General features: G+C 48.7%; 1 protein-coding gene across 1 annotated transcript in view; it reads right to left on the bottom strand.

Annotated features, from left to right (window-relative positions):
- The window catches only part of LOC144174886 (dynein heavy chain, cytoplasmic-like), a 408,801-nt gene that overhangs the window by 151,755 nt on the left and 242,790 nt on the right, over positions 1 to 14,256 (bottom strand). Inside the window, exons 43-46 of the mRNA XM_077703850.1 lie at positions 9,818 to 9,981; positions 9,268 to 9,454; positions 1,620 to 1,715; positions 431 to 903 (exon numbers count right to left, since the gene is read on the bottom strand). Coding sequence (XP_077559976.1) covers positions 431 to 903; positions 1,620 to 1,715; positions 9,268 to 9,454; positions 9,818 to 9,981 — 920 coding nt within the window. The remainder of the gene's footprint in view (positions 1 to 430; positions 904 to 1,619; positions 1,716 to 9,267; positions 9,455 to 9,817; positions 9,982 to 14,256) is intronic.

Here is a 14,256-nt window from a genome sequence, read left to right as displayed (position 1 = left end):
GGGCAAGAATACCCAGTGAGCGTGGGTAATAAACAAGATAAGAGCAGTGCCAATATAGATCGAAATCAACTTCCGCCGCCCCTGATAGCGAGTGCCGATCAAGTTTCGCGCGCCTCCGATGCGATCACGCGGCGAAACTGAAACCACGAAACGTGTTGACGCGTACAGACGCCATAACGCACCAAAGCCAGAGAGTTCTGTTTTTCACCGCAAGAAGGTAGCACAATCAAATTTCAAACACTTCTTGTAAGTCCCAAGAGGTGGCAGCACCTCCCAGGGAGCATGCATCGTTAATATGGCGCGAAATTTCAAACGGATGCTCGAAATCATACCTGTACGGCAAAGACCTTGCGGGACGGAAAACCGCCGCAGTACACATACGGCAAAAACCCTCAAAGGGTTAAAAGAAGGCGGGGGTGGCAGTGCCCACCTGTTGAAGAGTGCGGGTGAGGTGGCAGCCCGATCCTTGAGGCCCTCAGAGGACGGGTTCATGGTGAAGACGACGTGCAGGTTGCGCATGACCTGTGCGGTGAACCACCGGTAGAGCTCCTCGCCCGAGTCGAGCATGAGCCCCTCGCGCTGCGAGCCCTCCTTGCACTGGGTCATGAGGGCCGCGTACTCGTCGCCCTCAAACAGGCCGGGCACCTCACCGTTGGCCAGCAGTGTGTTCATGCGCTCCAGGAAGGATGAGTCCAGCACGTTGCCCTCGTCCAGCACGAAGCAGATCTTCTCACCCTTGCAGCCTGCCCGGCGCAGCACCGACCGCAGGTCTTCATCAAAGTCCGCCGCAGTGTACTTGTTGTGGACCTTGATCTGGAAGACGCGCAGGCCGTTCATCCAGGCCACGAAGCGCGACAGCGTTGTCTTGCCCGCACCACTCACGCCGATCAGCAGCAGGTGGCCCTGTATCGGACAATATTGGAAGGGGCAGGAGTGAGGGAAAGCACAGCAGTGTTTTTTTCCTTCCACTCAGTTCCCTGCCTGCAACCGCCCACTTGGAAGTCCCTTAGTAACCCATCCGTTAGTTGTAACATCCACTTGTCCTCTGTAATGCATGCCTTGCTCCACTGGAAGCTTCCCATCTTCTGTCTTTTAAGGAGCTGTGACATATTGATGGTTTCAAATTACGCATGTGTGAACATGGCCGTGTGCCCGAAACTAACACCATGTGCATTCATGTGAACAAGCACTAATGAAGTTATGTGCATCAATCATAATTTACAAGTTCGTATGAAAGTGCCGAGGCTACACACGCAAGTGTTCGATCCCGGCTGCAGCACTCATTTTCCTAATGATAGAGGCAAAAATGATAACACCCGTGCGTCAAATTCAAGTGCACATTGAAGATCTCTAGGTGGCCAAAATTAACCAACAGCCCTCCACTACAGCACACTTATAGCCCAAATGTAGTTCCAGTGCATGAAGCCTCCTGAAAAATTTTTTTGCACTTTCTATAATTATACAATATGTATTGCCACCAACCGACAAATCTACGACTTACAATATCTACAACCAAGTTTTAGTAATCAACAAGGGCCTTCGACTGATACATCCGAAAATTCAATTTGAACCGCAAGCTAGTGCTTGACAGAGATCACCACCGGCAACAAGTCACCAACCTGGGGCTGCCGGAAGATACGGTCGATGCGGAGGACGTGATCAAGGACCTCGTTGAACAAGACAAGCTGCACGTCCAACTCCTCTTCATAGAAAACCTGAAAGACAGGTAGTAATTGGTGCCTAAGTGAGCAAGAAACCCATGCAAAGGGAACAAGGAATGGAGGGGAGGGGGGGGGGGGGGGGGACAACCTGAAAGATTCAAACTTCACATACTTCATACTTATACTAGACCAACGAATGGGTTCACACTACCTGTAGCATGCACCAAGTGTGAATGTATTCCAGTTCAATCAGGAGAGTCGGCTGTTCCTCACAGCAAAACCTCGTTACAAGAGACACTGTTGCAAGAGACCAGAGGTCGGCAAACTCACTCATGAGTCCACTCACTCAGACTCATTTGGACTCAAACTCACGCGTGAGTTTGAGTTTGAGTGAGCGCGAGGCTAGTGTGGCATGGTGAGTTTGAGCTTGAGTGAGTTTGAGCCGAGTGATCACGACTGAGTTTGAGTCCGATTGAGTTTGAGTTCATTTTGAGTTTGAGTCCATTTTGAGTTCTGAGTACATTTTGAGTTCTGAGTCCATTTTGAGTTCTGAGTCCATTTTGAGTTCTGAGTCCATTTTGAGTTCTGAGTCCATTTTGAGTTCTGAGTTCATTTTGAGTTCTGAGTACATTTTGAGTTTTGAGTACATTTTGAGTTTTGAGTCCATTTTGAGTTTTGAGTCCATTTTGAGTTTTGAGTACATTTTGAGGTTTGAGTACATTTTGAGTGAGTCCATTTTGAGTGAGTCCATTTTGAGTTTGAGTCCATTTTGAGTTTTGAGTTCATTTTGAGTTTTGAGTTCATTTTGAGTTTTGAGTTCATTTTGAGTTTGAGTACATTTTGAGTTTTGAGTCCATTTTGAGTTTGAGTTCACTTTGAGTTTGAGTACATTTTGAGTTTTGAGTCCATTTTGAGTTTTGAGTACATTTTGAGTTTTGAGTCCATTTTGAGTTTGAGTCCATTTTGAGTTTGAGTACACTTTGAGTTTGAGTACATTTTGAGTTTTGAGTACATTTTGAGTTTTGAGTCCAAATTGAGTTTGAGTACATTTTGAGTTTGAGTGCATTTTGAGTTTGAGTACATTTTGAGTTCTGAGTACATTTTGAGTTTTGAGTCGGAGTGAGTTCTGAGTTTTGAGCTCAATGTGAGTTTGAGTTTGAGTGAGCGCAGATGTGCTGCTCAGCATTGAGTCTGAGTTTGAGTGAGTGGTGATTTGAAAAAAAAATTGTGAGTGAGTTTGAGTGAGCCGCGCCAACTTTGCCGAGGTATGCAAGAGACACTTGGTTATAATAAGACATTCGAATGAGGACGGTTTGGTTGGTTCTCCTATGTTTGCCATGTTAGCAACATTGCATACAAGTGACCTTGGTTACAAGAGACACTTTCAGGGTGTCTAGCAAGTTGCCTTATTCGATTTTCCTGAATTTTCCATGACCATTTTAAACGAAATTCCCTGACCTATACAACAGGCGCCATTCTGTGGAAATGGTCCGTGAAGCACATAAAAAGCGTAGAGAAAACACATTCTATCACAGGGAAAAACACATTTGTTGCAAGTGCCCTCAATCTTAAAATGCACTTTCATTAACTTCAGTTTGTTCAGTTTGAGGTTTGCTTGCCTTCAGTTATGGCTTCAGAGAGTTCATTTCATCTTGCGGGACAGAAGCTCGAAGTTGCGTTTCAGCGAGCACCTTTTGCTTGTTTTTCTTGATTGTCTTGGCTCAACATGGAACGTTAAGGGGGGTGGGGAATCGAAGCTAACTTTTTTATTTTTCAGCAGATTTTGATGAAATTTGGTACAGTTGTTAGTAATGTTACATAAACAAAACTACCAAAATATGGCTAAAAGATCTCAAGTACTTTTTTGTTTACAAAATTTTTCTTCTCTCACTTTTGCAAGATGGATGCTGACCTGTAAAATGATGGTAGAAGATCTAGCACACACTCATAGTACACCTATAGCCATTCTCCACACAAATGACATTCCTATAATTTTTTTGACGTAACCGATTTTTTTTTTTAATTCTCTTTAGTTGTCAGCTGCTCAAGCAGCATGAAAATCTTGACCGTGGAAACATAAAAAAAACAAATTAGCAAGACAACAATTTTGAAAACAAGACATCATTGTGTGCAGTGACGTGCAAGGAGTGTAACAAAACAAACGGGGTAAAAATATTCGTAGTGGTTGTTGAAATATTGGCTTTGCAAGTTGACCTTGGTGGTGAAAAAAAAGTTGCGAGAAAAAGGGGTTCAAAGTTTGGGGTCATGTTTATTACCCTAGAAACCACCGGCCTTGTAGTTGCTGGTGTCGGGTCGATCTCTGTGCTTCTTGGACTTCATCTCCTTGCCTTCATGTGATTTCTGTGCCCTCTTATTGTGCAAGGCATCCTTTTCAGCTGCTTGATGGAGTCCGTGTCCTGCAGGCTGCATGCCGAGTGAGGTGCAGAACTCTGTGTAAGCACGAAGAGTGCCACTGTTGAAGCGACACACGGCCTCGCTTACAGCGGTCTCTACTGCAATCAGGGAAGCATGCTTGTTTTTCGGCATAATGGACCAGATGACGGAGTGGAGGCTTTCTGCTGCATTCTGAGTTTTCTGCCCCTTGCAACGCTCCACCAACTGAGGCTCGGAGAGCTGCCGAAACTTTGGCAACAAGGCAGCAGCCGCGTGTGGCTTCAGCTTGCACTTGTGAGCAGGCTGAGGTTCGTCCTTTGCTTCAGCTGCTCGGTGCATACGCCAACTTTTGTCGGCCCCGAAGGACAGAGCTCATAGTGTGGTTCCCCGTCTGTGGAGGTGACATGGTGAAAGGTCGCCATGACTGCCCTCTGCATGTCCTGCACATTGTCACTCCCTCTCAGAGCCTGTCCGTAATAGCTGGTCAGTCTCTTTATGAGGCCTTGCGTCAGGTCCACTCGGCCGCCAAGTGGATGGTCTCTGTCGCTCTTGGCGACCAAAGAGCGCAAGTTCGTCCCCATCCTTTTTTCTACATGATTCACACAGTCCTCTTTGGTGAACCGGATGAATCCGTATGTTCTGTCTTCACAGAGCGCCAAGTAAGTCCGGCAGTCTCCATCGCACACAATGGTGGTGTAACGAAGGCCGTGCTTTTCCAGGGAACGCCGAAAGAGCCATCTTCCCAGACTTCGCGTCTGTGTTCTTCTGACACTGATGTGCTTGCCGCCAGTCATCGTAGCGTAGCCACTGTCACCTGGCTTCAGCCTCAACGTGCACCCATGGCAGTAGTTCAAAAGGACCACAAAGTCCAGCACTAGGCCACTGTAAAACTCGATCACAGCCCCTATGCCAATGTGGCTACTGTGACCCCGGGTCATCCAAGTGCCATCATAAACGACTGATGTTCTTCGTGAATGTTGGGTCCATGTCACTGTACACACCTTTCACAGCTGCAGCAGCATCAGCGCACACGTTAGTGGCAGATTCGCGTGCAGCAGGCCGGAATTTCGCTTTTAGATGCCCCTGAAACGTCTTCTGATGGAGGCCTCTGTACGACACATTCATCACAGACCAAAAGTCTGTAAGGGCAGTAGAACCTTTCCCAATGCTCTTTATGGCCTGAACGGACCTCAAGTTCACCTCAAAGGCCCGGCTTCCTTCCTTCCTCGGTGACGACCACTGAGCTGAGGCACAAAACAATTTGCAAGGTATTTAGTTCCTTTCTGGTGTGGATAAAAAACAACATGCAACACGATAATGAATATTGAAATGCTTCGACAAACCTGCCTAGCAAAAAAAAACAACGTGCCTCTTTTCTAGTTTATTAATTGTTGAGGCAAGCCCTCGTGTTTTACTTTTTCATTTTATTAGATGCAGGCACTTGCTATCAGTCCCCGTGCGCATTTCCAAGCTAGCTGGAAATGTGCACGAGAAATGCGCATGGAGCACTTTTGCATGCGATTCGTGCCCGTCGACGTTGTGCGTGCGATTCTTTCACGCCCGCACGCGGCAGTTTCTACCACGCTCAGAAAATGACGCGCATCGCGCGCGGCAGTGGGAGGAGCCTGGCGACTTGCGCCAATGGGGAGGAGGCGCGTGCCTCATGGCGACGGTTTTCAAGCGCTCGAGACAGCCCGGTCACAGCCGGCTGGCTCCGTCGGCGGTTTTTAGGCTTACTACCCCGGCAGGTATTGCATGGACATTTTCACTAGCGACGCGGATGATGTTTTATAGCACCGATTTCGCCCACATTATAAGCTCCTTTACCACACAAGCAACTTCGTGCGCGCCTTGAGCGGTGTTTTAGAGAGCGCTTAAGGGGACACGCGGGTCGAAAAAACGTGATTTTTTTCTAAATATACCGATTTTTTGTTTTTTCTTGCATTAGCATCTTTGACTATCCTTCTTTCATGGGTAAAAAAATGAAAACGAAATACGAACTAGAACTTAGTGAAAAATGTGCCTGAATGACTCGCGGTGACCCAAGAAATCGCGCAATCAAGCCGAATTTCGGCCAGGTTTGAGAATTTATTCCGCACGGCAGCGTGGCTCGCCGCCATTTCGGTCACTTGAGAGAGGTAGATCAAGCCTTCTTCTCTCGATTGAGCCGCTCGCCAGCTTCGTATCTCCGCGTAAAAAAAAAAATAAAATTGTTTCTTCCCGCTTGCTTTGCGAGCTCCCACTGGGCATTTAAATCACGTGACGCGAAATCAGGACCGCCATTGGCTCTTGCCGCTTGTGAGCCGCCATCGCCCGCATCGTTCTGTTCGCTACTTCGCGCTATCTTTTCTATTTCCTTATCGTGTGTTTTTAATCGTGAACGGTGAGGAGAAGCGCGACTTTTGTCGCCGGAAGCAGCGTACTTCATTCCGGTACAAAGGAAAGCGCAAGCGGCGCAGCACTGTGACGACCACGGCCAATGCCGGCACGACCGGCACCGTGAGGCCTAACGGCGCCGGGCCTTCAAGCGTTGCAAGCGCGGCTCAACCAGGCGGGGCTGATTTTATCAGCGAAGATATCGGCTTTATAAGCGCATTGGAGAAGAAGTCGGTAGCCTTCCAAGGTGAGGAGACAGCCAGCCACGGGAGCGGTGCAGTTATCTGTGAAGTCGGCGCTCTGACTGACCTTAATTGGCGCCGTGTGCGCAACTTGTGGGAAGTGAGAACTCATCGTAACTGAGGTTGCGAACAAGCGGAAGGGCCTAGCATCGGTACTGGAATTTAAGTGCAAAAACGAGAAGTGCCCTGCGGGAGTGATTTCTTCTGTTTACTCGTCGCAGCGCGCTGCCGCCGTTGGTCGCGGAGGCCGCAAACCGGAACTCTGCAGGGGAAGTCCCCGTCATAGTTTAGCCGTCAATATGAAAGCGGTACTCGCTGCACGCGCGGTTGGCATCGGACACGATCAGCTGTGCAGGCTTTGGCCATTCTTGGTCTACCAAAACCACAGCATCAAAAGACGTTCTACAACACTGCCAAGAAAATTCATGTTGCAGCCACAAAAGGAGTCTCTGACAACCTTGCTGAAGCAAGGCAAGTAACTGCGTTGCAAGCTGGTCAGACTGACCTCAGTGTGATGTTTGATGGTACTTGGCAGAAGCAAAGACACGAGCCACAACAGTGTTGGCACTGCCATTTCTCTTGACACTGGTCTCTGCCTGGATTTTGGGGTGCTGTCAAACTACTTGTAGCCACCACCAAAAGCTTGATGAGCAAGCTTGATGAGCAAAAAGAGGAAGTGTGGCAAGCCTTTCATGCCTCTTGTGTGTGAAAAAAAATGTCAACTGCTCATCCCATGCCATGCAGACAGAAGCAGCAATGCGCATCTGGCACAGGACGCTATCGTACAACCTGCAGTTCACTGTAGTGGAGACGGCCACTGCCCTCGCAGGGTTGTGGTTCAACAGGGGCCACACTAGCTTTGAGCAAGTTCTCCAAGAACTGGGAATCCTCCCTTCAGAAGAACTGGTCAGACTAAGCAATGCAAGTGACCAGCGGAGGATCAGGCAGATGTCTGCCAAGCTGACTGCTAAGGCTAGCCCCATTGCCGCAGCCTGGTGAAACGGTCCCGTACCAAGGACTACCCCCGCAAAAACGGTGAAGGTGCAACTTATGCAGCAGGAGCATTCTAGTTTTAGTACCTCAATGTGGACATTTCAGACTGTATCCCCACCAAATTTCATGTTGTTCGAGCAAGAATTTCTGAATCTGGCAAAGAAATAACCTTTCAATTGCGTTTTTCTCAGCTTGTTGTTTTTGTCCGTTTTCTGAGTTTGTGCACACTTATTTTCCCACTTAAAGTTGTCGTATCACGATGAAATTTTGCACAGATGTTCATTATGACATGTAGAGTGCACAAATCTTGTTCATTATGCAATTTGTGTCCTTAGATATTTCCGACTTTCATAAAACAAAAATATACAGAACAAGGAAAGGCACACTACCAGTCATTTTTTTTTCGTGGTGAGGAAAATGAATATGAGGCTTTTTCAGGTAGATTTGTGCACTTTGCAGTTCATAAGGAACCACCTAGGCTATTTTAAAAGTTTCAGGAAAAATGTTTACTGTAAAAAGAAGTGTGCACAAAAAAGTCATTTTTCTGCAAGTCATGCTGCGTAACATTTTATCCGGAGCCGCTATTTGAAATCTGATTGCATATATGACCAGAGGAGCTCAATCATTACAAGCTGCGAAAATTTCAGCCTTCTAACTTCATTATTAAAAAAAAAGTTGTTTCGAGGCCTCGAAACAACTTTTTATATGTTTCTTATATGTTTTTTTCTAGCTGGATTATTGAACCAGAAATTTCTTCTAGCTAGAAATATTCTAGCTAGAAAAGGCAAATTTCTAGCTAGAAATAGAAGAATTTCTAGCCACAAATTCAGTTTCTAGTTCATTTCTAGCTGGATTGAAATTTACTTCTAGCTAGCATTTGTCAGTCTAGCTAGAAGGAAAAAAACTGCAAGCTGGAAATAATCGTTTCTAGCTAGACAAAGAATTTTTCTAGTTAGAAAGTTGTCGATTCCAGCAAGAATCTAATAATCTAGTCAGAAATGAAGCTGGAAATTATGATTTCTCGCGCGAACGGCTTTTCATACACGACACCGGCCAACTGGCATAAGTGATACTGCTACTGAAATTGAACTATTATTAACCGTAATAAAAATACCGCACATACGTACCAGTCTGTATTCGTCCGTCGCGACGGGGCTGACGGGGCATGCACCCTGCGGGTGGTTTCCGCGATGGCGTCAGCGCGTCCCAGGCGTGCGGCGCATTTTCGCTTGCAGAAAAACCAGAAAACTGTTCATGCGGTTCACGCTTTTGTCGCGCGCGAGCGTGTTGCGTTCGGTAACTTCTTGGGGACCTCCAACACTGGTTTCCCCTATTCTAAAACTGTGTGGGCAGGCCCCGAAGTAATTTTCCCTGACTGGTACTACTTTATTGAAAAATTCCCTGACAATTTCCTGACTTTTTCCGGTGGCTCAAAATTCCCTGACTTTTCCCGGTTTTCCCGGTCGCTAGACACCCTGACTTTTTTTGGCTCCCTTGAGTGTCTCTTGTAACGAGGTTTTACTGTACAAATACAAGGCCACAAAGACAATACGTCTCCAACAGGAGCAGACACCAAACAAGACCTTCCCTGTGGACGATACCTTGAGCCGGGCCTTGACGTAGTTGCGGAGATCGTCCCGCTTGACCGGCACGTAGTCCTTGGAGAGCCAGTTGCTGTAGAGGATAGGCCGACCGAGGGCCTCTTCCTGGTTGATGTTGGGGAAGTGCTTCAGGGCCACCACATCCACGTTCTCGTCTGTCCACGTCCGCTCCTCATCCTCCACCAGCCTGCCCCCGCACCAAGAAAGGGGTGTGCGCATGTTGCACTGTATTCCGAGCTGGTGCCCCACTGTTTGCAGACCACCTTCCTCGCCTCCACTCTTCAAACTCTCGCCCTTAATCTAAGTCTGCACCCAGGCCATCACCATCTTTGCAACTGCGTCTCGTAATTAACTTTCCCGTTTGAACGAAAGACAGCTCCACAGTCAGGCAGTGCTGCCTTAGAGGAGAAAATCATTTCAATGCATGTCCCGACCTCCCATAACAACAGCAAGGTTTATCTCACTGGGTGCTAAGACATTGGGAGCCGTCTCTAGTAAGAGGGATGGGAATTCCAACAGGAGCTCCTCACTGAGGAGACAGCGTCCTCACCTGTCCTGGAAGAGGCGCAGGCCCTCGTGGGCCCAGATGCGCACCAGGCCCTCGACGGGGAGCGTCTCGAGTGGCCGCAACGCCTCACAGATGCCCCGCACCCAGCGAGTCAGCTCACGCGGGCTGTACACGTAGTGGGGCTGCATGTCCTGGGTGAAGCGCTCCTGCACCCAAACCAAGGGTATCAACATCAGGCACAGGGGGCAGGGGTAACTCGCATAATGGTAGGCTGTTCGCCGTCCAGTTTCGTTTCCATGCGAGGGTATATCCGGGTGTATAATGTTGCTGCTTAGTTGAACTGTCTATTCGGACGGAGTCTCCGATACGTTTTTGTACTGTTTCATTTAAAAAGTGTTAGGTGGCCCTGCAATAGAGGAGGCTCGTTGTGCTGATCTTTTTTAGCGCGCAAGTGCTACTTGGCCAAAGATCGCAGGGCACGATTCTAGCGCATCGTACCTCAGTTTTGCAAGCAAGGCTACAATTGCAAGTAACAGGGTGTCTAGCAAATTGCCTAATTCAATTTCCCTGACTTTTTCATGTTTTCCATGACCATTTTAGTCGAAATTCCCTGACCTATACAACAGGCGCCATTCTATGGAAATGGTCTGTGAAGCATATAAAAAGCATACAGAAAACACAGTATATCGTAGGGAAAAATACATTTGTTGCAAGTGCCCTGATTCTCAAATTGCACTTTGATTAACTTCAGTTCGTTCAGCTTGAGGTTTGCTTGCCTTCAATTACGGCTTCAGAGAGTCTAGCGGGATAGAAGCTTCAAGTCGCGCTTCAGCGAGTACCTTTTGCTTTTCTTCTTGATTGTCCTGGCTCGATATGCAACGTGAACTGCATGGTGCGCTTTTGCACGCGATTCGGGCGCGTCGGCGTTCCGCGTGCGATTTTTTAACGCCTGCGTCAACGATTCGCGCGCGCGGCAGCTTCTGGCTCACTCAGAAAATGACGCACGTGGCAAGCGGCAGTGGGAGGAGCCTGACGACTTGCGCCAATGGGGAGCCACACGCCTCATGGCGGCAGTTTCGAAGCTCTCGAGACAGCCGGCTGGCTTGCATGGGCGCTTTCACTAGCAGCGCGGATGATGTTTTATAGGAACGTTTTCGCCCACATTAAAAGCTCCTTTGCCGCACAAGCAACTTCGTACGTGCCTTGTGCGGCATTTTAGAGAGCGCTTAGAAGCGGTCGCTCAAGCTTCGTGGTCGAAGCCGCCGCCATGTTGCCGCCGACGCCGGCAGCCCTGTGCGCAGCGTGCGGGTGGTTCCGCGGCAGCGTCGACGCGCCTGTGACGCGCGTGGCACGTTTTCGCGAGCAGAAAACGCCGCATGCGGTTCATGCTAAACCATGTCATGTTCCTTTTTGATTATGTAATTCTGGCTCCTGATGTCATAAGAAAGAAGTTCTTTCAAGATTAGCTCCCGAAAAGCGCTGCCTCTTAAAATTAGCTGGAAAAAAAGCGCTTTGTGCGTGTGATTTGGGCACCACACACATCGTCCCTCTGCGGAAGTGCACCCAGCAACCTAAGCCAGCTGCGAGCTGCGTGAACCGCACGCCGAGTGAACCGCACGATTCGTGCGCGGTATTTTCACGGCCGCGTCGACGATTTCGTGCCTGCGGTGGCTCCTTCCCTGCACAAGCGAGTGCATTTGTGCCTTGAGTAGCATTTTAAGATTTTAATAAGCAGCAAAAGCGGCCGTTGGAGCTACTGCAATACTTTGCGACCGGTGCTGCCGCCATGTTGCCGGCGCCTGCCACTCGGCACACACCGTGCCGAGAAAACGTTTCATGCGGATCACGCTTTCGTTGCCCGCGAACGTGTTGCCTTCGTGTAACTTCTTGGGGGACTCCAACACTGGTTTCCCCTATTCTAAAACAGTGTGGGCAGGCCCCGAAGTGGTTTTCCCTGACTGGTACTACTTGATAGAAAAATTCCCTGACAATCTCCTGACTTTTTCCGGTGGCTCAAAATTCCCCGACTTTTCCCTGTTCTCCCGGTTTTCCCGGTCGCTAGACACCCTGGAGTAAGAAGATGATAATAAAACTCAGCTTTATATTTTGAGAGATAACTGACTGTGAACGTCAACAAGCATCAACCATGGCGTTCCGCTTTCAACTTCATGCATGTTTTTTTCCGCTCGTTAAACTTCGGTGGCACCAGTGGCAAGGAACCATTTTGAGTGCCCATTTCAAACACCGAAGTTTAATGAGCTGTAAAATTAGTTCCAAGCGATGCATCAAAAAACTGCTTGCATTATTGCATTCAGCAGGGTTCATAGTAATGGAAAATATAAAGATTACAGTTTTGTGACCAACACTGTTTTGTTCATTGTGGGGGCAAAAATGGCTAATTATCTCTAATTATCTTGGGAACTAATTAACCAACTGAAAAAATACTGGCATATTTGAAATCAGTGGGAAAAAAGCAGCAAGACTGACAAGTTTCACAGAGTTCACTTGAAAATTAAAAGAAGTTATTTTAAGACCAGTGTCCCCCCGCAAAGCTCGTAAACAAGTCAGAATGCAATTTTGCTTTTTTTTTTTCTTTGAGTGCTTGGAGTCTCTACTGCAAGATTTTCTTCCTCAGTGCTTCCAAATCGGGCGTCCGCGTGTATGGTTGCCCAGTGGGTGGTGGATGATTCGGTTAACATCCCTGAAGCCACGGTGGCGGCATCGTCCCGCAAGTGCTGCATTACTAATGCTCTTGACGGCACCCAGGACGCTGACTTCTTCATGTGTGCAAGTAGGAAGACTCTGATACCACCACCCCTCAGGACAACAGTTTCTGAGTGTCTGTCGTCTCGCTCTGAATAAATATCTTTGGGCACAGATCGTTCATAAATACTTGGTGTCTGCATTGGTGAAAGGTAAGAAATTTAATTGCCTTCCTTCTTTCGTTTGTATAGCCTTATATTGGTAGAAATATACTTTTTTTTTCCCGACTCCAAACTGCACCCTCGCCTTATAACCGTGACTGCCTTATACAGTGGAATCTCGGTGATACGAATTCGGTTGATACGAATTTCGTTGTGATACGAATTTTCAAAATTCCCCGGCCAAAATGCATTGTACGCAATGTAAAAAAATTCGGATGATCCGTTCGCATTTATCACCCCGTGCGGGTGATACGAACACGCGAGCCGCGAGCAGATGACTGCGGCGTGGACGGGAGGCGGGAGTGTTTGTGCGGCCGTGTGGCCTTGGTCGCACGCAGGCACAAAATCATTAAGCGTGAACTGCATGGAGCGTTTTCTGCTCACGAAAACGCGCCGCGCAAGCCACAGGCGCGCTGACGCCACCGCGAATACCACCCGCATGCGGCGCGCGGCGCGGTAAGCCGCGGCAACATGGCGGCGTCAACGGCCGCGAAGTAGGGCGGGTGGCTCGACCGACCGCTTCTGACCGCTCTTTAAAGAACAAAAGAAGTTGCTTATGAAGTAAGGGAGCTGATGAGTCCGAAAACGACACTGTAAAGCATCGTCCGCGCGGCTAGGGAAAGCGCCTATCAAATATCCGCCACCGTGGTAAGCCTAAACATCACCGGCGGAGCCAGCGGGCTGTCCGGAGCGCTTTCAAACTGCCGCCATGAAGAGCGTGCCTCCCCGTTGGCGCAAGTCGGCAGGCTCCTCCCACTGCCGCGCGCGTCGCGCGTCATTTTACGAGCGAGGTAAAATCTGACATGGGGGCGAAATCGTCAGCGCGGGCGTCAAAAGAACGCGCGCGCAAACGCCGACGCGCCCGAATGGCATGCGGTTCAGGCTTGAGTTCGTGTGCGCGCGTCGCGTCGGCGATGAGCGTGCGTTCTTTTGACGCCCGCGCTGACGATTCAGCCCGGCACCCAGGCGCCAGCCTCTGCCTCGGTTACCGCTAACTGCATTGGGAGGAGCCTCACGACTTTCGCCAATAGGGAGACGCGCGCCTCATTGTGATTGCGGCAATTTCGGAGCGCCAGCAGCAGCTGGCTGGGCCACCTGCGCGGTGGATATTTGGCGTAGATGACATTTTATAGTGTTTCTCCCATACTGTCAGCTCCTTTCCCGCATGAGCAATTTAATTTACACATTGAGCTCCGTTTTAACAAAAGGTTAGAAGCGGTTGCTGAAGCTACCTGCACCTCTTCGCGGCAAGAGCCGACGCCATATTGCCGCCGCCTGTCGCATGCGCAGCACATTTCCATTTTTTCTCGTTTTCTGATGATACGAACTTTCGGGTGATACGAATATTTTTGCCGCCCCTTGAGATTCGTATGACCGAGATTCCACTGTAGTCGAATAAACACGGTAATTTAGTCCTAAATGGTTGCTTCGGTCTTCGTTCATCTGAAGCATTTGTGCTTGTGTGGGCCCCGTCATATGTGGCCAGCAGTAACGAGAATCAAAGCCGGCCCATGCAAGGATAACTTGCACTACAGCAGACCATTTTTCCAATACAGC

The sequence above is a fragment of the Haemaphysalis longicornis genome, unplaced genomic scaffold (genome assembly GCF_048455015.1).
Source record: "Haemaphysalis longicornis isolate Haplotype H1 unplaced genomic scaffold, Haemaphysalis longicornis Haplotype H1 scaffold_1, whole genome shotgun sequence".
In the NCBI taxonomy this organism is placed as follows: domain Eukaryota; kingdom Metazoa; phylum Arthropoda; class Arachnida; order Ixodida; family Ixodidae; genus Haemaphysalis; species Haemaphysalis longicornis.
Note: the sequence above shows the minus strand (reverse complement) of the source record. Positions and strands in the feature narration are given on the sequence as shown.